This window comes from Triturus cristatus, chromosome 2_1, assembly GCF_964204655.1.
Source record: "Triturus cristatus chromosome 2_1, aTriCri1.1, whole genome shotgun sequence".
Taxonomy (NCBI): domain Eukaryota; kingdom Metazoa; phylum Chordata; class Amphibia; order Caudata; family Salamandridae; genus Triturus; species Triturus cristatus.
In genome coordinates, this window is record NC_140581.1 from 125389112 (window position 1) to 125413888 (window position 24777).

Below are 24777 nucleotides of genomic sequence, written 5' to 3' on the forward strand. Positions count from 1 at the left end.
CTGAAATCCTCCATTGTGGTCTACGGAGGTTTCCGACGTCACTTCGCTTCACTTACGTCGCAGTTTGGATTCCACTTCTTTAGTATATGGTTTGGTCTCCCCTGGAGACCACTGTACTTACCTGTTTACAATTCAAATATTGTGTGTATTGTGTTGATCTCTCAGGGTAGGAGATATACCAATGTGTTAGTGAGTGTGTATAATAAATATCCCTATTTGCATAACTACACTGTATGTTTCTTTTTCGTTTAACCTACACTACATGATTAGTTCTGGTAAAACAAGATGCTTAACACTTTTTCTGGACTAAGCCTGAAGGCTGCTCTCCACAGCTACCACTTAGAGAGCTTTCTATGTTTATCTAAGACCACTAAAATCACCATAAGGGTTGTCTGGATAAGTGCAAGTTGCTTCACAAGGGTGCCCCATATACTAAGCCAGCCTCCTACATCGGATCACTGGAGCGCAGCCCAGGTACACCCCCAAAAGGGGCTTTCTGCACCACTTCTCTAGTTGGGTTTGCTGTGATCTGCATATCTCCCTTGTTCTGTCAGGCACCGCCCTTTGAACCTGGGCAGCACACAGTTTCTTCTACGACTATTTTCGCCTGGTCAATCTCCAAACATCAGACAGTGTCGTGTCACAGTACAGACAGTGCTGTGTCACACTACGCTATAGATTGGTGGTCGTCCTGGCTCTCTTCTCACCTCAGTAACATATGTCTCATGACTCCCCCACTATCTAGTTCAAGATGGTGTGTGGCAAGCTGTACTGCAGCAGTGGACAAGTGCTCACAGGGGTCTCATTGAGGTGGTTCTGTCCAAGAGGTAAGCAGCACAACCAAACCCGGACAGGTTAGGTCACTCCCATCTCCAACGACTACATGAAATGGTTCCTGGGTGAGATTGTCACCAAAATTAATTCGATAATAACTGAACTCAAGAGGACTACAGGAAATGCGCGAAAACTTTGGGGCTCTGAACTAGACAGAAAGATCTGCAACTTGGTACTGATGCATGCACAGAAAACCAGGGACTTAGTATGGGTCCAAGCATTAAAGGAAAGAATCTGAGTTAAGGGAAGCAAGATGATCTTGAAAATAGTAGCTGGTGCAACAACATTCAAATCAGAGGATTGTGGTGTTGAAAACCAATTTTTTTTTTTAACTCATGATCAACTTCAAACCATCTGCAGCAATGCAGACACCCCTCTTACCAGGCTTGACTGCGCTCAAAGAGTAGTAGTGACTCCATCCCTTTTCAGCAGATATCGGCAGGAGTTCACTTCTTTGATGACAATAAATCCTTAATGAAGCTCAGCAGAGAAAAGGGAGACCTAATAGACGAGAACTGCCCAATTCAGTCGTATTAAAACCTCTCACACTCAGCCTGCGGAAACCCAAAGACATTTGTCCTTAAAAAGATTTTCTACATGACCACCACACCAGACACCAATTCATCATTTCAAAGTTTTATTTTTCAATGCAATGGGAAGCATTGTTTAATAGGTTCTTTGACGGAAGCCTAACCGCTCTAGGGCCTCCCTCTTGACACCAATGAAACATCCGCCATTTAAAAAGCCATTCCAGGCCACCATGAGCCTCAGCCTGACTGGCTATTGTTTTCCCCAGATCCCATAAGATAGGCCAAAGCAGACATCTCTCACCTAAAGAACATGCGCTTTGGAGCAGAGATCAAGGAACCAAAGGGCAAGTGGGGCATTGGAGGAGGGTGTGGGGAAAAACACAGGACCCAGCACCCTAATTATATTTACCATCAACTACTGGGAGAACTCCGCCGGGCCAAGAGGACAGGCTGTGCAGAAAGGTACCATAGAGGGTATTAAGGCACTTGTGTTGGAACAGTGAGGTCACCTCTCACTAAGTCCTAAAGAGAAGCCTTCCCTGTGTGAGGTCCAAATGTTTTACACCTGAACAAATTAGGTAGAGATACCTGGATTGGCCCTATTGGCCTTTTTAAATGTACTTGTTTGAAGGGAGGAAGCGAACAATGTAGCAAACCCTGCAAACAAATCCAAATGGGGCATGAGCCTCTATGTATTGAAACATCCCAATGACTAAGTATATGTTTGTTCTCTTAAACTGGTATCAAAGTGTGATGGGGCTTTACTCACAGGTGCCTGATCAGAAACTATTTATCAAGTAGGGAAAATTACATTTTTCCAATAAACCCACCAGCTTAAAAAGGATCAAACATACACACGACGCTCATAATATTGTCAGCAATTCAGGGCTTCAGCTGAGGGCAAGAATATTATATTACCAGGGAAAGCAAAGTGCGTTGCATCAAGGTCCCACATAACACGGTTAAACTTCCATGCCCCAAACAGCGCATGACTTCAGCCTGCGCAAAACCTTTAACAACAAGTTGTATGATATAAAACAGGAAATAGTAGGAAGTGACCTCCTCCTTGCCTGAGGCCTCAAAATGAATACAAAAAAAAAAAAAGCATGTATACACAGGCATAGGAGGAATGTTTGTACACCTCAATACAGAGATATTTGAACTGGAGCGTGTAGGAGCATGGCGTTTCCTGAACCCAGACGCAAAGGACCATTTCTATTCCCATGTACACACCAGATATTGCCACAGACTGTTTCATCACACACTCCCTACAACTGGGGTGGGGTGGGGTGGGTAAAGACAGCTGCCTTCCGCTGGGGTCTACAGAGACTCTGTACATAGATCTGCCATAGAGGTGGAAATTAGGGAATATTTTGGTCTCAACCCCTCCTCAACTGTCACTGCAAACTATATGGGTTGCATTCAAAAGGAAGATTTGTTGAGTAAGCAAAGCTATTGAGATTGTGTGTCAGGGAGGCTAGGTTGCTTGAAAATAAGCATTCAGCAGATATAAGGTTTTCTGAACAGGACAAAAAAAAAAAAACAATTAGGACAATCCAAAGACAAAAGGCTATATAGTCAAGGGCCAACTAAAAGCTCAAAGATTACATAGAGCCAAAAGATACCTCCTTAAAATGAAGCAGCTCTTACTACAAGATAAATAAGGTGGGAACTCTACTCACAAAGACTAGCCGCCTCCAATGAGCCTGGGCATAAACTGGGAAAATCAAAAAGGAGGATCATTCCAGGGAGAAGAGAATCTAGCAGGCAATAACATCCCTGAATTGCGCCTTGACGATCCTCCCCAGCTCAAAGTGAAGCAATGCTTCTGTAGATATATCAGAATTAAGACAAGCATTAACCATGGAGTCTTGTAAAATACCTGGCTCAAATTGCTTCCACTACAGTTCTACAAACTCTTTACCTTCTCTTTGAAAATACTCAAACCGATTTAAACACAAATAATTGGTTATGAGTATTTTCCTGTCAATCATTCCTCCACAAGCAGACTTAAGATGGCATGTAAGCCAACAGATCAAAATCCAGACCATTGTAAATAACTGCAGGGAGGAAAAAAAAAATACAAAAGGATCCGCTAAAGGGATGGGAAAAACCCACAGACCATCAGAGACAGGAATAGCAGAAGCAAAAGTCTACAAAGTTGGACATTATGCTCATAACGTGAAAGGAGAAATGAAATGGAGGACTGCTTTAAAACAAAAAAAGGAAAAGGGAAGACTGCACTGTGGTGGAAGAAATGTGGGACAACCTCATGAAATCTGGGAAATAGCTGGCTTGGAACAGTTTCACTGCTAAAGCCACGACCCGTGTGAGCTAAAGAAAAGTGATTGCATTTCAGGAAAGAGCACTTTAACCCACCAAATCAAATGAGCTTCTGTGGGACGGAGATGGAGACCAAAAAAAAAAAAAGGGCACTCACTGTCCAATCCCCTTCACAATACCAAGCACTGCATTCAAATCAAAATAAAAAAAAGTGTGGTACTCTTACAAATAGATGAAATAAACATCCTGAGATGAAAGAACAAGCAATGAGAATATTAGTGAATAAGTAGGTAAAAGGTTAGAATTACATTAACGGTCAAACTTCTAGCCCATAGGTGGCAATGTCCCTGTTCGCTGATAATGGGGGCAAAGAAGTCTAAGAGCTATGCACACAGAGAAGTAACCTCGCATGCAAGTCAAACCTTCACCACTTAATTTGCTTGGCAAAGTGCCCCTGCAATTCTTTTATTATAAATGGAGCTTGTTGGTCTTCATCAAGTTCTGCCAATGACAGTGGTAGGTGTTAAAAATGGCGAATAACCTATAAACTAGGAATACACACTGTGTTATCCAATTGTAATGTCCTGGCTTTTTCCTTTTACAGTGGGTAGGTAGATTCTACAGCACTGGACGAAAATGAAAGGACCATGAAAGGAAGTTCTCACCATGGACCTGAACGAGGTCTGTGTGCTACTATGCAAATAGAGGTGGCATATATTGTTAAAGTAGATTACATTTCCTTCTGGAAGAGTTCCACTGACCTTCATGACTAGAATACCAGCTTGTGTCTCAATAAGGAAAACAAGGTTAATTGCAAAGATAAAAAAAAGTCTGTTTCTATACACAAACATTCCCATAAATGCTTCATGCAAACCAACCACCTCAGGTTTGAATCCCCCCAAAAAGTAGAATTTCCATGAAGTAGGAGGAAACTAGAGAGTGAATATTCTTAACAATAAAATCCACTATTAGGAACGCATTCCCCACTCACAAACCAGTCAATCACATCTAATCAATTCCATAAAAGTCTAAAAAAAAAAATTACAAATCATGAACAGCAACATAGACGTTATGATAGAACACTGTGCCCACCAATAAACTAATATATACTCAGTCCTGGCTACGACTACCCTGTTTTCCCACCTCCTCTCCAATAGCCATATCGGTCACTGTGCAATATTACATAATTTTCTAGACCCTGCTCTTGTAACATCCAGTTCTCCCCAGTTCGAGTGGTCAATGCCTTTGAATTACAAACCCCCCCACACCGCTATTGTGTATTGTTCTTTTGGTTTTTAGCTTGTTCCAAGTCATAGAAGTTCATATAAATACAAAAGGAACAAAGTAAACGGCACATCTCTGGGACAGCCATCTGAATCTACAAAGAAGTACTACTGGGGATGAGTAAACCACATACAGAACTGGTACTTTTGAGATTGGCATGCACCATTCATCCTGTAAAGGGCAAAAACCCATAAGACCACAGGAAGGTGCTTAAAGAATCAAAGTGACAGTATCAAGACAACAGAAGCACTTTCTGCTGTTTGGCGTGCAAAGCGCTTTAAAGTCATTCATTGTATAAAACAGTGACGGTTGTATGTTAAGTGAAACAAACGGACTATTGGCACCATAACTGTATTAGTGGAAACTTGGGCTCCTTAGAAACTAATTTTGAGAAAGCCCCTGCTCAGCAGAAATGGAGTCCTGATGAATAGTGGATGAGAAACACAACTCAGGCCTTGAAGTCAAAGCGGTGTTAAACCACATAAGGGAGCTTAGCAAATAACTTTCACTCTTCCAGTGTTTTTTTGAAGGGCGGGGGACCCACGTCTAAAGAAAGGTGCACGGCCGCCATTAAAGAGAAAGAGCAGTATGGGGCCCTTTTACAAAAACAGAGGAAAAAAAACAAAAAACATTTGTCAAGTTGACAAATGTTTTTGTAAAAGCACCCCATGCTTGCAACATTGCGGTGCTTTAAAATAAAAAACATTAAGGCAAGGGAAGCATAAAGAAAGGTGTGCACTGGTTAAAGAAAAGCACGCACTGGTTAAAGAAACCTAAAACAGTTGAGAGCATGTCCTGCCTGCAACAGTAGGCAGTAAAAAGTCACTAAACAAACTAGTGCTCGGAGGCAGTCATTAAAGCCTACCGAGTAACAACGCACGTAAAAGGGCCAGGCCTTATGGGAGGTTACAAGATGAGACAAGGCGGTACTTAGGAGGGACTACTAAGCCTATTGTCCAATGAAAAGCCACTGTTTACAAAGGACAGTGATGGGAGCCAATTAAAAACATGGGCGAAAAATGATCAGAGCTTCACGTCCATACCTGAATACAGCATGCCTTGTAGCGCAAGTACTGCCTAGGCTCAACCTAAAAACAAGCATTTACAATGCAATGGTCTCGGCAATATTATAGGTAGAGCTATTGGTATTGCTCATTATTTTTTTATTATTTTTGTATCCCTAAATAAATGGCATTGTCATTTCTATTGGCATTAGCTTTTATTTTGCATATGTGATACCTATTGCATTAGCAGTGAGAGAGTGAGGTAGTGAGAGAGTGAGGTAGTGAGAGAGTGAGGTAGTGAGAGAGTGAGGTAGTGAGAGAGTGAGGTAGTGAGAGAGTGAGGTAGTGAGAGAGTGAGGTAGTGAGAGAGTGAGGTAGTGAGAGAGTGAGGTAGTGAGAGAGTGAGGTAGTGAGAGAGTGAGGTAGTGAGAGAGTGAGGTAGTGAGAGAGTGAGGTAGTGAGAGAGTGAGGTAGTGAGAGAGTGAGGTAGTGAGAGAGTGAGGTAGTGAGAGAGTGAGGTAGTGAGAGAGTGAGGTAGTGAGAGAGTGAGGTAGTGAGAGAGTGAGGTAGTGAGAGAGTGAGGTAGTGAGAGAGTGAGGTAGTGAGAGAGTGAGGTAGTGAGAGAGTGAGGTAGTGAGAGAGTGAGGTAGTGAGAGAGTGAGGTAGTGAGAGAGTGAGGTAGTGAGAGAGTGAGGTAGTGAGAGAGTGAGGTAGTGAGAGAGTGAGGTAGTGAGAGAGTGAGGTAGTGAGAGAGTGAGGTAGTGAGAGAGTGAGGTAGTGAGAGAGTGAGGTAGTGAGAGAGTGAGGTAGTGAGAGAGTGAGGTAGTGAGAGAGTGAGGTAGTGAGAGAGTGAGGTAGTGAGAGAGTGAGGTAGTGAGAGAGTGAGGTAGTGAGAGAGTGAGGTAGTGAGAGAGTGAGGTAGTGAGAGAGTGAGGTAGTGAGAGAGTGAGGTAGTGAGAGAGTGAGGTAGTGAGAGAGTGAGGTAGTGAGAGAGTGAGGTAGTGAGAGAGTGAGGTAGTGAGAGAGTGAGGTAGTGAGAGAGTGAGGTAGTGAGAGAGTGAGGTAGTGAGAGAGTGAGGTAGTGAGAGAGTGAGGTAGTGAGAGAGTGAGGTAGTGAGAGAGTGAGGTAGTGAGAGAGTGAGGTAGAGAGAGAGTGAGGTAGAGAGAGAGTGAGGTAGAGAGAGAGTGAGGTAGAGAGAGAGTGAGGTAGAGAGAGAGTGAGGTAGAGAGAGTGAGGTAGAGAGAGTGAGGTAGAGAGAGTGAGGTAGAGAGAGTGAGGTAGAGAGAGTGAGGTAGAGAGAGTGAGGTAGAGAGAGTGAGGTAGAGAGAGTGAGGTAGAGAGAGTGAGGTAGAGAGAGTGAGGTAGAGAGAGTGAGGTAGAGAGAGTGAGGTAGAGAGAGTGAGGTAGAGAGAGTGAGGTAGTGAGAGTGAGGTAGTGAGAGTGAGGTAGTGAGAGTGAGGTAGTGAGAGTGAGGTAGTGAGAGTGAGGTAGTGAGAGTGAGGTAGTGAGAGTGAGGTAGTGAGAGTGAGGTAGTGAGAGTGAGGTAGTGAGAGTGAGGTAGTGAGAGTGAGGTAGTGAGAGTGAGGTAGTGAGAGTGAGGTAGTGAGAGTGAGGTAGTGAGAGTGAGGTAGTGAGAGTGAGGTAGTGAGAGTGAGGTAGTGAGAGTGAGGTAGTGAGAGTGAGGTAGTGAGAGTGAGGTAGTGAGAGTGAGGTAGTGAGAGTGAGGTAGTGAGAGTGAGGTAGTGAGAGTGAGGTAGTGAGAGTGAGGTAGTGAGAGTGAGGTAGTGAGAGTGAGGTAGTGAGAGTGAGGTAGTGAGAGTGAGGTAGTGAGAGTGAGGTAGTGAGAGTGAGGTAGTGAGAGTGAGGTAGTGAGAGTGAGGTAGTGAGAGTGAGGTAGTGAGAGAGTGAGGTAGTGTGAGAGTGAGGTAGTGTGAGAGTGAGGTAGTGTGAGAGTGAGGTAGTGTGAGAGTGAGGTAGTGTGAGAGTGAGGTAGTGTGAGAGTGAGGTAGTGTGAGAGTGAGGTAGTGTGAGAGTGAGGTAGTGTGAGAGTGAGGTAGTGTGAGAGTGAGGTAGTGTGAGAGTGAGGTAGTGTGAGAGTGAGGTAGTGTGAGAGTGAGGTAGTGTGAGAGTGAGGTAGTGTGAGAGTGAGGTAGTGTGAGAGTGAGGTAGTGTGAGAGTGAGGTAGTGAGAGAGTGAGGTAGTGAGAGAGTGAGGTAGTGAGAGAGTGAGGTAGTGAGAGAGTGAGGTAGTGAGAGAGTGAGGTAGTGAGAGAGTGAGGTAGTGAGAGAGTGAGGTAGTGAGAGAGTGAGGTAGTGAGAGAGTGAGGTAGTGAGAGAGTGAGGTAGTGAGAGAGTGAGGTAGTGAGAGAGTGAGGTAGTGAGAGAGTGAGGTAGTGAGAGAGTGAGGTAGTGAGAGAGTGAGGTAGTGAGAGAGTGAGGTAGTGAGAGAGTGAGGTAGTGAGAGAGTGAGGTAGTGAGAGAGTGAGGTAGTGAGAGAGTGAGGTAGTGAGAGAGTGAGGTAGTGAGAGAGTGAGGTAGTGAGAGAGTGAGGTAGTGAGAGAGTGAGGTAGTGAGAGAGTGAGGTAGTGAGAGAGTGAGGTAGTGAGAGAGTGAGGTAGTGAGAGAGTGAGGTAGTGAGAGAGTGAGGTAGTGAGAGAGTGAGGTAGTGAGAGAGTGAGGTAGTGAGAGAGTGAGGTAGTGAGAGAGTGAGGTAGTGAGAGAGTGAGGTAGTGAGAGAGTGAGGTAGTGAGAGAGTGAGGTAGTGAGAGAGTGAGGTAGTGAGAGAGTGAGGTAGTGAGAGAGTGAGGTAGTGAGAGAGTGAGGTAGTGAGAGAGTGAGGTAGTGAGAGAGTGAGGTAGTGAGAGAGTGAGGTAGTGAGAGAGTGAGGTAGTGAGAGAGTGAGGTAGTGAGAGAGTGAGGTAGTGAGAGAGTGAGGTAGTGAGAGAGTGAGGTAGTGAGAGAGTGAGGTAGTGAGAGAGTGAGGTAGTGAGAGAGTGAGGTAGTGAGAGAGTGAGGTAGTGAGAGAGTGAGGTAGTGAGAGAGTGAGGTAGTGAGAGAGTGAGGTAGTGAGAGTGAGGTAGTGAGAGAGTGAGGTAGTGAGAGAGTGAGGTAGTGAGAGAGTGAGGTAGTGAGAGTGAGGTAGTGAGAGTGAGGTAGTGAGAGTGAGGTAGTGAGAGTGAGGTAGTGAGAGTGAGGTAGTGAGAGTGAGGTAGTGAGAGTGAGGTAGTGAGAGTGAGGTAGTGAGAGTGAGGTAGTGAGAGTGAGGTAGTGAGAGTGAGGTAGTGAGAGTGAGGTAGTGAGAGTGAGGTAGTGAGAGTGAGGTAGTGAGAGTGAGGTAGTGAGAGTGAGGTAGTGAGAGTGAGGTAGTGAGAGTGAGGTAGTGAGAGTGAGGTAGTGAGAGTGAGGTAGTGAGAGTGAGGTAGTGAGAGTGAGGTAGTGAGAGTGAGGTAGTGAGAGTGAGGTAGTGAGAGTGAGGTAGTGAGAGTGAGGTAGTGAGAGTGAGGTAGTGAGAGTGAGGTAGTGAGAGTGAGGTAGTGAGAGTGAGGTAGTGAGAGTGAGGTAGTGAGAGTGAGGTAGTGAGAGTGAGGTAGTGAGAGTGAGGTAGTGAGAGTGAGGTAGTGAGAGTGAGGTAGTGAGAGTGAGGTAGTGAGAGTGAGGTAGTGAGAGTGAGGTAGTGAGAGTGAGGTAGTGAGGTAGTGAGAGTGAGGTAGTGAGAGTGAGGTAGTGAGAGTGAGGTAGTGAGAGTGAGGTAGTGAGAGTGAGGTAGTGAGAGTGAGGTAGTGAGAGTGAGGTAGTGAGAGTGAGGTAGTGAGAGTGAGGTAGTGAGAGTGAGGTAGTGAGAGTGAGGTAGTGAGAGTGAGGTAGTGAGAGTGAGGTAGTGAGAGTGAGGTAGTGAGAGTGAGGTAGTGAGAGTGAGGTAGTGAAAGAGTGAGGTAGTGAAAGAGTGAGGTAGTGAAAGAGTGAGGTAGTGAAAGAGTGAGGTAGTGAAAGAGTGAGGTAGTGAAAGAGTGAGGTAGTGAAAGAGTGAGGTAGTGAAAGAGTGAGGTAGTGAAAGAGTGAGGTAGTGAAAGAGTGAGGTAGTGAAAGAGTGAGGTAGTGAGGGAGAGGGATGCAGACCGGATGGTCCCTCGACCTAAAAAAGCTTCAAATGTAGTAGGCTGGGCTGCACACAGGCGAGCTACTTACAGGTAGCTGGAGAACTACCAGTGGCTCACATAGCTTACTCGTTGGAAAAGCCTGCATTAGAGTGTGTGTACTCCTCCCTGCGCGATTGGCTAACAACGCCCTCTTCGCACGTCTCACCCCTCAATCTCGCCCGGGTGCTGAATGCCTTGTTCGAACTATGCCCGCGGCTGGCGGTGGAGAAAGCTATCTTTGTTGCGGCGACCCTGAAAAAGGCGAAATGCAAAATTTCCGCTCAGCTTCCAGCTCAGTGCCATGCTCGACTTGTGGCCAGCAGGTGACGCTCGCGCTCCACGTTAGTGATTCCTGGCCCGAAATATTTAGCCAACACAACTGTGGCTACTCTGGTTTCGTAGAGACAAAACCCCCCGAAAGAATGCTGCGTCGGTGGCCTTGTTAGCACAGTTAACGGCGAGGTAGGCTCAATCATTTCATCCCCTGCTTGTCACGTTCCTATAGTATCCGGTGCGAACGGCTGAGGCGGCACCGCCCCAACAGGGCCCGCTGTTGCTGAATCTCGTCCCGCGGTGCTTTTTGTCTCGAGCAGATGGGGGCGTGGGCTCGACGTTCAGGCGAGGGGGCTCCTTTTGTGGTGGGAGCTTGCTGCTTAACATATGGTTCGTGCCCCTCTGTGATAAAGATAAGCCAAACAAAGACTCCAGTGACAAAAAAAAAAACACAGGGGCAGGCAAACGTTCTCACACCGAAGCACTGGCGGAAAGACGGACGTGCACAGAGGCACGTGCGCACGTACACGGAGACTAACAGAAAGTCAAGCTTGTACAGTCAGATACACTCAGAGACAGACACCAGCACAACAACACGGCGCCGGACGGATGGATCCTCACGGGCAGACGACAGCAAAAAAAAATGGCGGATGGAAGCTTCGAAATTTTTCGGATTCGGGGGTGTGTTCCTGCTGTTCGAAAAAGGGCGTGGCTAAAAAGTGGAAAGAACAGCACGGAACATGCCCCCGAATCTGAAAAAGACAGAGCCTATTTGGAGGGACGGCTCTCTCCTGCCAAAAAGAGAGGCAGGCTAAAGAGCCACTCTCAGAAACATAAGTCAAAAATCACAATGCTTCAATGAATATTGAAACTGCAGACTGTGCATTTCTTTGGGTATGCATAAGTAGCCAAACGAAAAGGTTCTAGATCTGTTACCACGATTCCTTAGGGAGTCAGGATTGTCATCATCTGAGCATGAACAATCCGTTTGTTACCTGATCAGGTTTAAGGTACAGATGGTGCACTGTGAGCTAGCATATCCTGAGGGTGTGCGAAGACTAAGTCTCGTGAAGTTTGTTGACCGACAAACGCTCAGTTTCCTGGAAAAGTATAAGCCTTCTGACATTGCAAAAGAGTGAAGTGGCATAAAATGGCATAGAGTGAAGTGGCATAAAATGGCATAGAGTGAAGTGGCATAAAATGGCAGAGTGAAGTGGCATAAAATGGCATAGAGTGAAGTGGCATAAAATGGCATAGAGTGAAGTGGCATAAAATGGCATAGAGTGAAGTGGCATAAAATGGCATAGAGTGAAGTGGCATAAAATGGCATAGAGTGAAGTGGCATAAAATGGCATAGAGTGAAGTGGCATAAAATGGCATAGAGTGAAGTGGCATAAAATGGCATAGAGTGAAGTGGCATAAAATGGCATAGAGTGAAGTGGCATAAAATGGCATAGAGTGAAGTGGCATAAAATGGCATAGAGTGAAGTGGCATAAAATGGCATAGAGTGAAGTGGCATAAAATGGCAGAGTGAAGTGGCATAAAATGGCATAGAGTGAAGTGGCATAAAATGGCATAGAGTGAAGTGGCATAAAATGGCATAGAGTGAAGTGGCATAAAATGGCATAGAGTGAAGTGGCATAAAATGGCATAGAGTGGAGGGGCGTAGAGCGTGGTAAAGAGTGGAGTTAAGAGTCAGAGTGGAAAGATGAGGGGCGACCTGGAGGAGTCCGAGGGGCGACCTGGAGGAGTCCGAGGGGCGACCTGGAGGAGTCCGAGGGGTGACCTGGAGGAGTCCGAGGGGCGACCTGGAGTGTCGTAGAATGTTGTAGAGCAGAGAGGCACAGAGTGAAGGCGCCCCAGAGTGGAGACAGTCCTGCTGGGCAGCGCATCATTGCAGACAAAGGTCAGGCCTCGAAGGAGACCCATGAAAGGGGAACAGACCCAAACTGCTTCCAAGGAATCAGACCTAGAATACACATCCCCATCTGCGAAATCAGAAAAAAGATGGGAGCACAACTCATTGTTGTTGATTGCTGTGGTTGCCTCTACAGAGATGGGGTACTCTGCAAAGTACTCAGGGTCTACTAAGAAGTGAAGCGTTGCACTGACAGCCAACCCTCCAGAGGGGAGGAAATATCACTTGGAGTCCAATCTGAAGGATGAATTACTGGACTGTCCTGTCTGGGTGACATGATATCCTGCCTGTGAGCAAGGGAAGGATATATCAACCCTGCAGGAGAAGCAGATTGTGGAAGGCACTGCTGTGATTGAACCTGGTATAGGGTCTGCCCGACAGACTATTTAAGCAAGTGTGCCACAGGAGTCGCCTTACTGCTAGATTGGGCAATGCAACCATCACATATGCCCATCGTAGTTGTCAGGCTTATGGAGTGGTGTACCGTGTGGTAGGCCAGACTGAAGCTGGGATAAGCGCATGCTGGCGGCAGTGTGCCCTGTAAGTAGTCTATGGGAGTGTGACTGTCAAGTGTGCCATTGGGTCGGGCCAGTCGTGATGTCCAATTGATCCTAGAGGTTACCTGGGAAGAATTAAGGTAATTGCCTTAAGGCACTAAATGCCGAAAATAGCACCCAGCGTCCATTGCACAGAGAAATCTTCATTTGCGGACATGTGGCAGGCGCGCTTAAAAAGAAGCATCAGTTACCACAGGACTCCTCCAGAGATGCTCCTACTGGGAGAACAGGATCCGAGAAAAGTGCAGGTCAACAAGGGGTTGCTGCCTCTGCCTCACATTTGAAAACAGTGATTTAACAGGTAATAACCCAAACAGCACTCTGTCAGTCCGATCGGACACACATACAGAGGAAAAAGCAAGCCGCCCCTTGCACCAAGAAGTCGGATAGAAAGAACACACTGCAACATTTAAGACTTGAAGAAGGAACATTTAAAACCCAAAGAATGCAGCCCAGTCACCCTCCCTCTGGGCCTAGAGTTAGGAACAGCGGATAAGAGCCAAGGCTAAGCTAAGACGGTGCGTGGCTGGCAAGTAAATGAGACGAGAAGTTTCACCCCCTCCCACGCCGCTGAGAACTCGAGTGCGGAGCAGCTGAGAACTCCCAAAGTGCGCCTACGAGTCCCAGCGCTTTACTCGAGTGTAAACTTTCGACTGACCTGCCCGCCGCCGGCTCCTCTGGAGGCACGGAGTAGAGACACCCAATGGCTTGCAAGTACAGACCAGAGTATGTGAGTGTCCCGGGCCTGGACTCGCTGCTCCGCAGAAAAGCTTTCTGTAACTTTAGCTGTACGGAAACGTGCCCCCAGGCCTCTCCATTCTTCGGCGCTCAATGCTCGGCGCACAACTCATTAGCTTCCTTCCTTTTGTGAGGGGAAGAGGCGTCTGCGAGCCAAGACCCTGGACCGAGTCATAACAGCAGTGGCAGTGGGGACGGAGGCTCGGTCCTGCGGGGCTCCCTCCCTCCCACTCTACCCAGCTCCTAAAACGTGCACAGTCTGCGAAGCGACATCTGGCAACACTGCAAGAAAAGAATGAACAGGCAAGAAAGAAAGTTCCCAGGATTCTGTGCACACTCACCCCTACCTCCCTCTTCCCATCTGTAAGGAATAAGGGGGGAGCAGCGGAGAGCACTCTCAACCATACTCTGTTCCCTTGGCAACCATTGAGATCACAGGCCTAGTTTTTTCGAAAGCTGGACCTCAAAATAAAAATTCATATAGGTATATATTAATATAGGCAGGCAAACGTTCTCACACCGAAGCACTGGCGGAAAGACGGACGTGCACAGAGGCACGTGCGCACGTACACGGAGACTAACAGAAAGTCAAGCTTGTACAGTCAGATACACTCAGAGACAGACACCAGCACAACAACACGGCGCCGGACGGATGCATCCTCACGGGCAGACAGCAAAAAAAATGGCGGATGGAAGCTTCTACATTTTTTCGGAATCGGGGGAGTGTTCCTGCTGTTCGAAAAAGGGCGTGGCTAAAAAGTGGAAAGAACAGCACGGAACACGCCCCCGAATCTGAAAAAGACGGAGCCTATTTGGAGGGACGTCTCTCTCCTCCAATGGCTGGCCTCCGTTTAGGAAGCCAGCCAATGGAGGAGAGGCAAAAAGAGAGGCGGGCTAAGGAGCCACTCTCAGAAACATTAAATCTCCGACTTCCGGTTCTGCCTTCGGCAGACCGGACGGTCCTCGACCTAAAAAGTGTGTGGATGGTAGATATTACACTGCTATTTTTGAAATATACTGCCCAAGTGCTTTCATGTCTTAATCATGGCAACTCAAGTTTAAGCTAAAATGCCTGAATGACCAGTGGCTCTGGCCCAGATTGGAGCTTTACCAATTAAGAAATCGTGCTGAAAGTATATAAACACGTACTGAACCATGTATCTACATGAAAACCGGTAAAGAAAGTTAGATTAGCTCACAATTAAAATACATTTTTATATCATCAAAACTAAGCAGAGAAAATAAAAGCAATCCATAAAAATCCATCAAACCAGTACAGAGCAGCAGTGTCCATGAGCAGATCCAATCAAGACAAGGAAAACAGAACAAGACTGTCTTCAAGCATCAGCTCTTGCCTAATCACTTCAACCGCTCAGTGCAGGAACCATAGATTGTGTAAATTCAAGATTAAAAAGAATGGGGTTCAACAACAGTTATCACATTGCAGGAACAGAAGTTTCTTTACAAGGGCATATACATTAAGTAAACAGTCTGATAAGTGTCTAAAATTCTTGCAGAACAGAATTGTACGGGTATAGTAACAACCATTAAATGTAATTACTGTTTTAATTGATCACTCTTGCCTACCTTATGATCTCTGCATATTCTTTGTCTTTTCCTTTACTGTCCCTCCATTTTCTAAACATGACTGAAGCATCCACATTGGCTGGTGAGAAGGTGTTGGGCTCATTGAGTAACGATATTACACTTAGTAAGATTGTCCTACAAAGTAATACATTAGGGTTTCAAAAACACGCTTGGCTTAAGGTGCATAAAAATATGACATCAGTAAACAAAAGATTAAAGAATGCGTAAGATTTTGGATTACGTAAACAGAAGGCAACTGCCCATGTTGTGATAATGTTTGCCAGATGCTGAAGATAAGCTGTAAAATAAGGACTTTTTTTTAACTATTTATTAACATTTTTAAGGTAGGGCCCACTAGGTGCAAACTACTGTGCTAAAACACAAAAATTGACATTGAGCTAGAGTATGTAGACATTTTGCTTTATGCTGCAATGTACAGCAGTGAACGCATGACAGGTCCTCTTATACGGAGAATGTTTTTACCACACCATGAAGGTTTGATCATTTGTTACGTAGCCATCTTGAAATCAAAATTACACTTTCTTCTAAAAAAAAAAAAAAAAAATTAAAAAAAGCTTTAGATTTTGTAATTACGAACTGAATTGTCCTTAACCGATTTTACGATACAAGTTATGTACATGTGAAATTATTACATGGCTCCAGCAACGGATTTTACTGACTGTATACGCAAAAGCTGCCTCACCTTTGATGTAGAGGACATTTTAAGCCCCGAGTCCCTAGCAAGCTCTTAGCAGATAAGCACCTAAAACTAGCTTCCTCAAAAAGGTAATATTTTGTAACTGCCTAAGCTCAATTTTGTGTTCGCCACACCTTCAGTCTACTTTTATGTGGAGCTCTGTGACCTTTCAAAAGCCATCTATAGTTAACTATATTATGTGCGCTTCATGTACGAGCCATGCACCTGCTACCCTTTGGTGTGGAGACAATATCTGTATGATTAACCACAAAGCCTACTGTTCTATATCAATTCAAAGGTTACTTTTAGTTTGAAAGATAATTGTGCTGGTATTATGACAGGTGTGTACGTATGCAATGTAAATTACATTTTTACAGGTGCAAGGCTCATTCATGTAAAACATGGTTGCCAAACTAAACAGTGCTTATGTTGAGCTGTAACAGTTTCTGCAGGTGTCATGGTCTCTCAATGTTGCTCACTTCGCAGCCTTGTCATGGTGTATACACCTTTTCAGATCATCCAATAAGCAAGCTCAATGACGCTGAACAAAAGTAACTTACACTAGTATCTTAAAAATGTACTTTAACAAAAGGTGTTAAAAAAAAAAAAAAAAGAATGTTGGCAAGTGTAACTTAGAATATTTTTAATATTTTATTCAAGCTATATCCATGGCTGACCAAAGACACTTTTAATGAATCCCCATGAAACATTTAGTAACCCATACCTCAAATATTTTAATGTTTAATTGATTATACCTTAACAGAACTGCAGCAAAAGTTACTAATGTAGACTCAAAACTTATTATTTTGAATGAACAGCTGATCTGCAATTCATATCCGTTTATGTAGCCAAGCCCGCATTCATGAAAAGGCAGAAGGCCACAGGGTAACTAGCATATAGGAAGAAAGTCTGGAGGGAAACAATTACTGAACATTGGAGAGTATGCATTTTTCCAGATTTCGCAACAGTTACTTAGTTTGGGATGTAGTAATGAAACAATACAATATATCCAGCAAAGATTAAATAAAGACCATTAGAGTAAGTAAAAAAAAAAAAAAAGCATAGGAACTTTTTTGATAAATAACACGTTTAGTAACATTAAAGATTACAAGTCTGAAAAAGCAAATCAAGCGAGTCCGTCAACTGTGGAGCAAAAGCCGAGCAATGTGAGGGAGCATTTTATATGTAAAACAGGACACGCAAGTTAACCATGCTTGTGTTCCACCAAAGGCCAAGGAAGGCACCCAGATACCCCGCCATCCAGCCCCTATTTCAACCTCTAAGATGGGGGTGAAAATAAAACAAAAAACATGATCCAATTCAATATGCAAAAAATCATGTGGGCTCTGGAAAAAGAAACCTGTCTTAGAGCGCCAGTAAAAGGGAAAGCAAGCACCACAGTCACTCTCAAAACGCAAGGTATAGAGAAAAGGAGGTACTGGGATGAGAATAATTAACACCCAATTCACAGAACGATCCGGCCAGTCAGGGTACCACTGGAATACAGGCCAGTGACCCCAAATGAGCACTGCCAACATCAACCAAAGCGACTAGATGACAGTGCATACCACAGACAGAAAAAAACCCCGACAGTTAAAGAGCAAGCTACTTCCATTCTGTGCCACTGACCAGGGAGGTGGGACGACGGTGTCTATGGTTAGAGTACCCACCAGAAGGGGTTACCAAAGATAAGTAACCTGCTGTTCTGATGGAGGAGATTTTTAACCACAGAGTCCTCACCTGGGGCGTAGATATCAAATCAGTACCTCTCAATGTGAAATGACTCGGATCGAAAAGTCCTGCAGGACCAAACTGACAAACCAACCTACCCATCTCACCCAGGTGTCAAGGCAACAGTGTTTTGTGAACGTGTGCAGTGAAGCCCAAAATTTGCTCAGGCTTTCTGCATACTGCTTCAGTCAATGTGTAGCAGATTTTAACACTGGGACCCATCCATCATAAAATGGACCCTTTCTGTACTGCCTTCCCTTTTTTGCACCCAGAGAACTCCACAATCGGCTATCCAATGTTCCTTGGCACTACAGAAGTAAAAGGTCAGTCCTCTGTCCTTTGAGGGATGAAGCAGCACAAAAAAGTGTGATATTGCAGATGTAAAATTAATCGCCACCTTCTACAGGAATGCTGCTATTGTTGGCACCAGTTTGTCAAGAAAAAATGTAGCATAGATCTAGAGGGTCTGAAGCGCACTCACGCGGCGTGCTGATGGTATTGCAACCAGAAAAAGCATTAAGTTGAGTAGGTGCAACTGTTTATGGTTTCGACAGTGCTACGCATGAGGAAAACGAGGACCAAATTCAAGTCAGACAGAGGCATCACAAATTGCTTTGATGGAAACATATTGCAAATCTTGCACAACACAATGGGTGATTTGAACAAGGATGGCTCGCTCAGTAAACACAGAAAGGCCATAACAGACAAATTACCGAGTACCCTTTAATAGTGCCCACATTAAGTACTAGTCGAGCCAAACACAAAACAAACAGCAATACACCCAAAAGTTTGCAAAACACAAACTTATCCCAGTATCCAGAATAAACTTATTTTGTGTACAGACGCCTGGCTGCCAGGATCACATCAACGATTTCAGGAGGAAGGCCAAAGAAGATCAACTGCCGCCGCTCAATCTCCATGCATGAAGGTGCAGATAGTGCAGGACCAAGTGTAAGACACTGCACTGCTGCAACAAAAGATTCTCCTGAAGCGGCAGCCTGATTGGAAGACAGGTGCTCAGGCCCAAAGGATCAGTTTACCACATGCTCCTGGCCCCATACGGAGCAACTATGATGGGCCCGGTCGTTCCTGATCTTCAGAACTCTTGGCAGGAGCAGCAAGAATTCATGCAGGAGTCCTGTGCTTCATTACATGTGGAATGAGTTTCCGAGTGAGAACCTTCTTAAGAACACAAACGTGCGATCGGGTTGACACAAAGTTCTGGGCAGCGAGTAAGAGAGCAAGCCAGGGTTCTCCCTATTGATAAAAGACACCCTGCAATACCTCTAGGTGCAACAGCTACCCGTGATTCACTACGAGTCGTGAATGTGCTTGTTTGCCCTGGTGTTAAAAGATCCCACCTGGTGGTTAGCCACCAGACGAAAGCTCAAACTGTTCAGTAAGCTCCAGACGCGCATAGCCTCCTGGAACAGGACCCAAGACCCAACCTCGACTGTTTGTTGAAGTGCCAAATGGCTGTGGAGTTGTCAGTAAGTACCTGAACCAGCCTGCCCTACATGATCAGAAGTTATGCCTTTAAAATGAAGAGAATTGCCTGCTGCTCCTTCATATTTATGTGGATGCGGCACTCCGCCAGAGATCAGAGTGCCCTTGTGTCCAACTCTCCGAGATGGTCTCTCCAAACCTGTAGTAATGTGTCAGTCACCACAGTCCCATCTGGGTGGAGTAGGAAGAGGGGCATGCTACTGGCCCAATTGCTATCAGGGGAGATGTAAAGCAGTCTCCTCTGGCACCTGTATGGAATCTGACAGATTCTCCTGGTGCTGGCCCAATGAAATCCCAGAGCCCACGCATGCCCTTGGACATGGCCAGCAAGCCGGCCAAGATGCCTCAAAGCTACTCACTGAGACCCAGTCAGTCAGTCAAAATTACTTTATTCGGCTCATATCAAGAACCATAAAAGTGCAAAACATCACAATATATACAATAAATAACATTTAAAATAAGCATTTACACATGATTTTAAAACACTACTTAAAATAAGACTAGGTCGAGTTTAATCACAATTCACAATTAATTTTAAACACTATGTCCACTTGATTTTTTTCCTTAATCTCATCGCGATAGCCAAAAAATTTGCTATATTAAAAATCTCCCAGGTAGTACCTAGCAGCTGGAGATACAAAAGAGAAGGTTTGACTTGTCTGAATCCTTTGTTCTTAATAAGAGGGATGATGAACTTTTTGCGGAGAGGGGACAAATGTTTACAAAAGAAAATAAAGTGGACAGTATCCTTGATGGAGAATCTGTCGCAAGAACAGATCTCAAGGTCCCTGTCCTTCATCCAACCAACAGAATCAGTGAGCAAAAGATGGTATTTGTTCAGTCTAAACCTTGTCAATAAAAAGCGATGATTCATGTTATTCACTATGGTCAAGTAGGGTTCTATGCTGCCTGTAGTTATTAATAACTGATGGGCCTTTACTGTAGGTTTTGTTAGCTCCTTTTCTTCTCTGGCTAAAGTAGTTCTAAGCTTGTGTGTATCTTTTACCCATTTAAAGTCTCCCTTTGATAAATTATTGGGATTATCAAATATGTCTGGGCGACCTATTTCGTCACTTAGGTTCTTAACATAGCGCAGCCAAGGAATAGCCTTTCCGAACTAGAGCGATAAGCAATCTATTATAATTTCACGATTTAGCTCAAGTTCCGGATTTTGCCAGATTGATAACCATTTTCATAGGGGGGCTAATGCTATCCGGTCAGTTAAATAACCAACCCCACATTCTTGATGTACAATGTAACCAGAGGTTGCCTGGGGAAGTGATAGAATGGTTTTTAGGAACTTGTCCTCTACCACCTGAAGTTCCTTCACATTTTTAAATCCCCACAGGTCCGCACCATACGTAGCTATAGAGATACATTTAGCTGCATAAATGTTCAATATAGCTTGCATGGGTTTCGCCCCCAGTTTGCGAGCAAAGTCCAACACGCCTATGATTGATCTGGCAAAGGCATTTCGTTTTGCAGCTAATTGAGGGACCCAGGATGACTTATCAAAAATAACCCCCAAATATGGGAAACTGGTGATTCTAGATAAGACATGGCCCTCACAAAGCATAGTCTTAGTTTTCTTGGGTTTACAACCAAAGGTCATAACATGAGATTTGGCGAAATTCACGCTTAAATCAAGTCTTTTCATAAAATCAGCAAATGTGTCTAAAAGACTTTGAAGCCCTACTGCTGTACGCGCTAACAATGCAGCATCGTCTGCATATAATAGTGCTGGAATTTGGTACTTCCCTGCCCTAGGAATATCCTTACAAGACTCTGTTAAGGCAGTGGCTAGGTCGTTAATATAAAGTGTAAAAAGCAGGGGGGCTAAGATACAGCCCTGCCTGACACCATTAGAGATTCCAATCTTGCCAGTGCAGTTACCCAATCGGTCGAATCTAACAGTAGCAGAGAGATCTCTATGAAGATCTGCTAAGAAATAGACAAGGTTTTCATCTACTCCCTGCTTGAGAAGGAGTTCCTACAGTTTCGACCGGTTCACTCGGTCAAAGGCCGAGGATAAGTCCATAAAGGCCAGGTATAACGTCCCTTTCTTAGCTATAGTGTATTTACCTATTAAAAGGTAAAGATTCAAGCTTTGGTCTATAGTGCCACGGCCCTTACGAAACCCATATTGTAGGCACGAAAGGGTGTTGGTATCCTCCAACCATTCTGTTAATTTACCCAAGACTACTCGCCCCAGGACTTTTACTGCGGAATCAATGAGTGAGATAGGGCGGTAGCAACTAGGGTCCCCTCTATTACCCTTTTTAAAAATAGGTATGATCACGGACTCGGACCAGGTGTCCGGAATGCCTGCGACACAGACCCTGTTAAAAATATTCGTTAAAACTGTGGACCAAGTCTCAATGTCTGATTTAAAAAGGTCCGATGGGACGCCATCGGGTCCTGGAGCCTTATTGCTAGTCATCTTGCCGATGGCCTCAGCCACCTCGCCCTTGGTTACGAATAAAGTATATTGTTTTACAGTGGGAAGAGGGGGATTCGATCCACCATTCATACCCACTTCGTAGACTGACTTGAAGTGAGAGTACCACTGGTGTACCCCGATGCCGCAATCTAATTGATTATTACAGGGATCACGAAAGAAAGGTTTATTGACGACAGACCAGAACTTTGCACTGTTGCGAAGGACATCAACGGAAGAAAGTTCTTCCCACGCGTCCTCCCGGATCTCCTTTTTCCTGGTTGCCAGGGTTTTAGTATATTCTTTCCTGAGTTGGGCTATGTTAGACCGATTCAAAGGGTTACTGCTCAAGGCCGCCCTCAGCTTTCTGTTGGCCAATGAACAGTTTTTGTCAAACCAACCTAACTCTGCCTTGTCCATTGTTTTAACTGGACACCGAAGATCTGCTGAGATCTGGGAGCAGATTGCAGAATACGCCCCTAGTACTTCCACGTTCCCTGCTTCTGGGTCAAGGCACATGGTCAACTCAGGGCCAACCTTTTTCAAATTGGCAAAAAAATCATCAGGAATAACTTTGTTCCATCTGATCCTGCGATCCTGATCTGTGGGGCGAATGTGAGATTTGTCCGTTCTATCAGGGGCCGTAACAGGTTGTGAAAAGAGATCAGACAAAATGAGGACCACAGGATTATGGTCACTGAAATATGTCCAAGCTGCTGAATATTCCATGGTCCTGTTCCTCAATACTGAACTGATGAAAATATAATCAATCACAGAGTATTTCCCGTTCCCTTTGAATGTTGGGGTATTCTCATCCACCATGGCGGGGAGTAGCAAGCCATGGTCAGCAAGGATTATTTCCAAAAGAGCACCCTGAGGTGAGTGCTCAAAATGGGCCTCCCGTGATTCTATTGGGCCTAAGGGATCCGTCAAAGGACATTTCTCTGGACATCTATGGATATTAAAATCGCCCATGATAATGATAGGACAAATTATCTCAGTTTCCTCCTTAAATTTAACCAAAAAACAATTTAATGCGGTGAGATGATCAACCGTGGTGTCTCTGTGATAAGAGTTATAAAAATTAACAATTAAAAAATTACTGCCCCCGTTGAGGGAGATTTGAACTGCCAAACAGTTACATGAGCCTGTGTCAAGTTGAGTCAGCGAGCCAGAGATGCTAGCTGAGATCAAGGTAACCAACCCCCCCCCCCCTTAGCCCTCCCCATATTAGACGGTACAGCAGACGCAAAGAAGCTTTTATATCCATCTATACACAGGGTGTTATCCGTATCCCAAGTCTCTTGGAGACAGATTACTTCGCCTGAGCAGATAAGATCTCTCCAGGCTGGGTCATCTGTCTTATTTCTCAGCCCAGCTATGTTCCAGGTAACCAATTTAGTTAAAGGACCCGTGGGTCCGTGACTAGGGCCATTGACTATCAATGGCACTGTATCTGGGACTGCAGGCTGAGTTTCAGGCACTATGGTTAATTCTTGCAGCCCTAGTCACTCATTATCATCCAAGGTGGATAGGGCAGAGTATCTATTAGAGATAGGGACAACATAATCAAGGGGGGCACAACTCTTTGGGAAGTTATTGGTCGTCCTTATGTCAAAAGCTGGGGGATAGAAAAAACCCAAAGGGAGGACATTAACATAATCATAATGAATTCTAGCAGAACCTGCCTGCCTCAAAATGTCCTCAACCAACCTGGGGGATCTAAAGCTTATGACAATGCAGTCACCATCTAAACACTTGTTAATCTTACCCACCCAAGGTACTCGTCTTATCAGAAAATTGCTATGTAAATGTTGCCCCAAAACAGTTTTATTCGATAGGTAGTGGAGGGCTTTGTTTTTTAATGAAGACCAATGTTCCCTATTCCCATCCACAAGCTTTGGGACATTGGCTAAAATGATAGAGTAGGGGCAGGCCTCTGGTGGTAAGTGTAGTGTCGAGTCCCTCCCTAGGGGCCGATCCGGAGAAGAGATCCTCCCCCTTGGGTTCTGCTTATGTGTTTCCCTACCCTGAGCTATTTCTGCAGCAATTGGAGGTCGGGATAAGGTAGTAGAACCTATAGCCGGGGTAGTGCAGGGAAATGTTGGTTGTTGATGTATAGTGATCATAGAATCCAACATATTATCAACTGTAGCTGTACACGCAATTAGAGAATCAACTGCCGCAGAGCTTGGCCCCACGTTTAAAACCTTAGTTTGAAGGTGTAACTCGATTTTAGTGATGCGATCCTCTATTCGTTTCAATGTAGGCATTAGCGGTACAGTTAGTAACTTAAGACGGGCATCGATGATTGTCGCTATTTCTAGCCCTATGCTTTTATTGCCAATATCGGGGCCCTGAGTTGTACAGTTATTAATTTCCCCACGCGTTGACTCACCAGCTAAATGGGGAACACTAAGATTAACCTGAGCCAACCCCTGAGCGAAATTGCTCTTTCTGGGGATTTTTGCCTGTTTCACTGAGACCCATGATAGGGGCTGAAACATCAGGACCATACCCAGATGTCCTTTACTAGTTGGGCTGGAGGAAATGCCCGAAAATGCACGATTCCCAGGATCGATTTGTTTAAGGGGATCCTTTGCCAAGGAGCCAGGTGCGACTTCAACAGATTAAGAACGCCAAAGATAAAGAAGTTTGCTATCGTCCAGAAGTGGTCTGTGACTAACTATGGCAAGAACGCCTTCTACAGACAGTTGAGGTGGGGGGGAGGAGGGGGGGGGGGGGAAGCTAGCTCCCCCCCCACTCCAACCTTCCGAAAATGGGCAGAAACCACCATCACCTTTGTGAAACCCCTAGGGGCACTGGCAAGGCCAAAAGGGAGCGCAGCAAACTCAAAATGCTCCTGGCCCACCTTGAATTGCAGAAAGTGCAGGTGGGTCTGCAGAACTGGAAAATAGGAGTCTTGCAGCTCCAGCACCACCATCCAGTTTCTAGGATGCAGAGCAGAGAGAATCTGGGTCAGCATGAGCATCTTGAAATTGTCCCCGGGAAGGCACTGAGCAGGTCAAGATGGGTGAACCCTCTCAATGGCTCCTTTGGCTACAACAGTGTGCACCTCCTGAAGCAAAATGAACAGCTGTCTTCCACAAGCCACTCTGCTGTAGGTGTCAGATACAGCAGGTTGAAAAGCAATGGCAGGACACAGTCCTGGGAAATTTGAAGGACATATTTGCTGGATGCAATGCTCTGCAACTCCAACAGCAAGTGGCTGACCCAGTCTTCTAACTTTTTTAGTGCGCA

The 24777-nt window shown here is 45.1% G+C and overlaps 1 protein-coding gene across 3 annotated transcripts in view; it reads right to left on the minus strand.

Annotated features, from left to right (window-relative positions):
• UBE2R2 (ubiquitin conjugating enzyme E2 R2) overlaps positions 1–24777 on the minus strand; it is a 149225-nt gene that overhangs the window by 3783 nt on the left and 120665 nt on the right. For all 3 annotated transcript variants that reach the window (XM_085628841.1, XM_085628840.1, XM_085628849.1), the window contains one exon: positions 15146–15280. In XM_085628841.1, coding sequence (XP_085484967.1) covers positions 15146–15280 — 135 coding nt within the window. The remainder of the gene's footprint in view (positions 1–15145; positions 15281–24777) is intronic.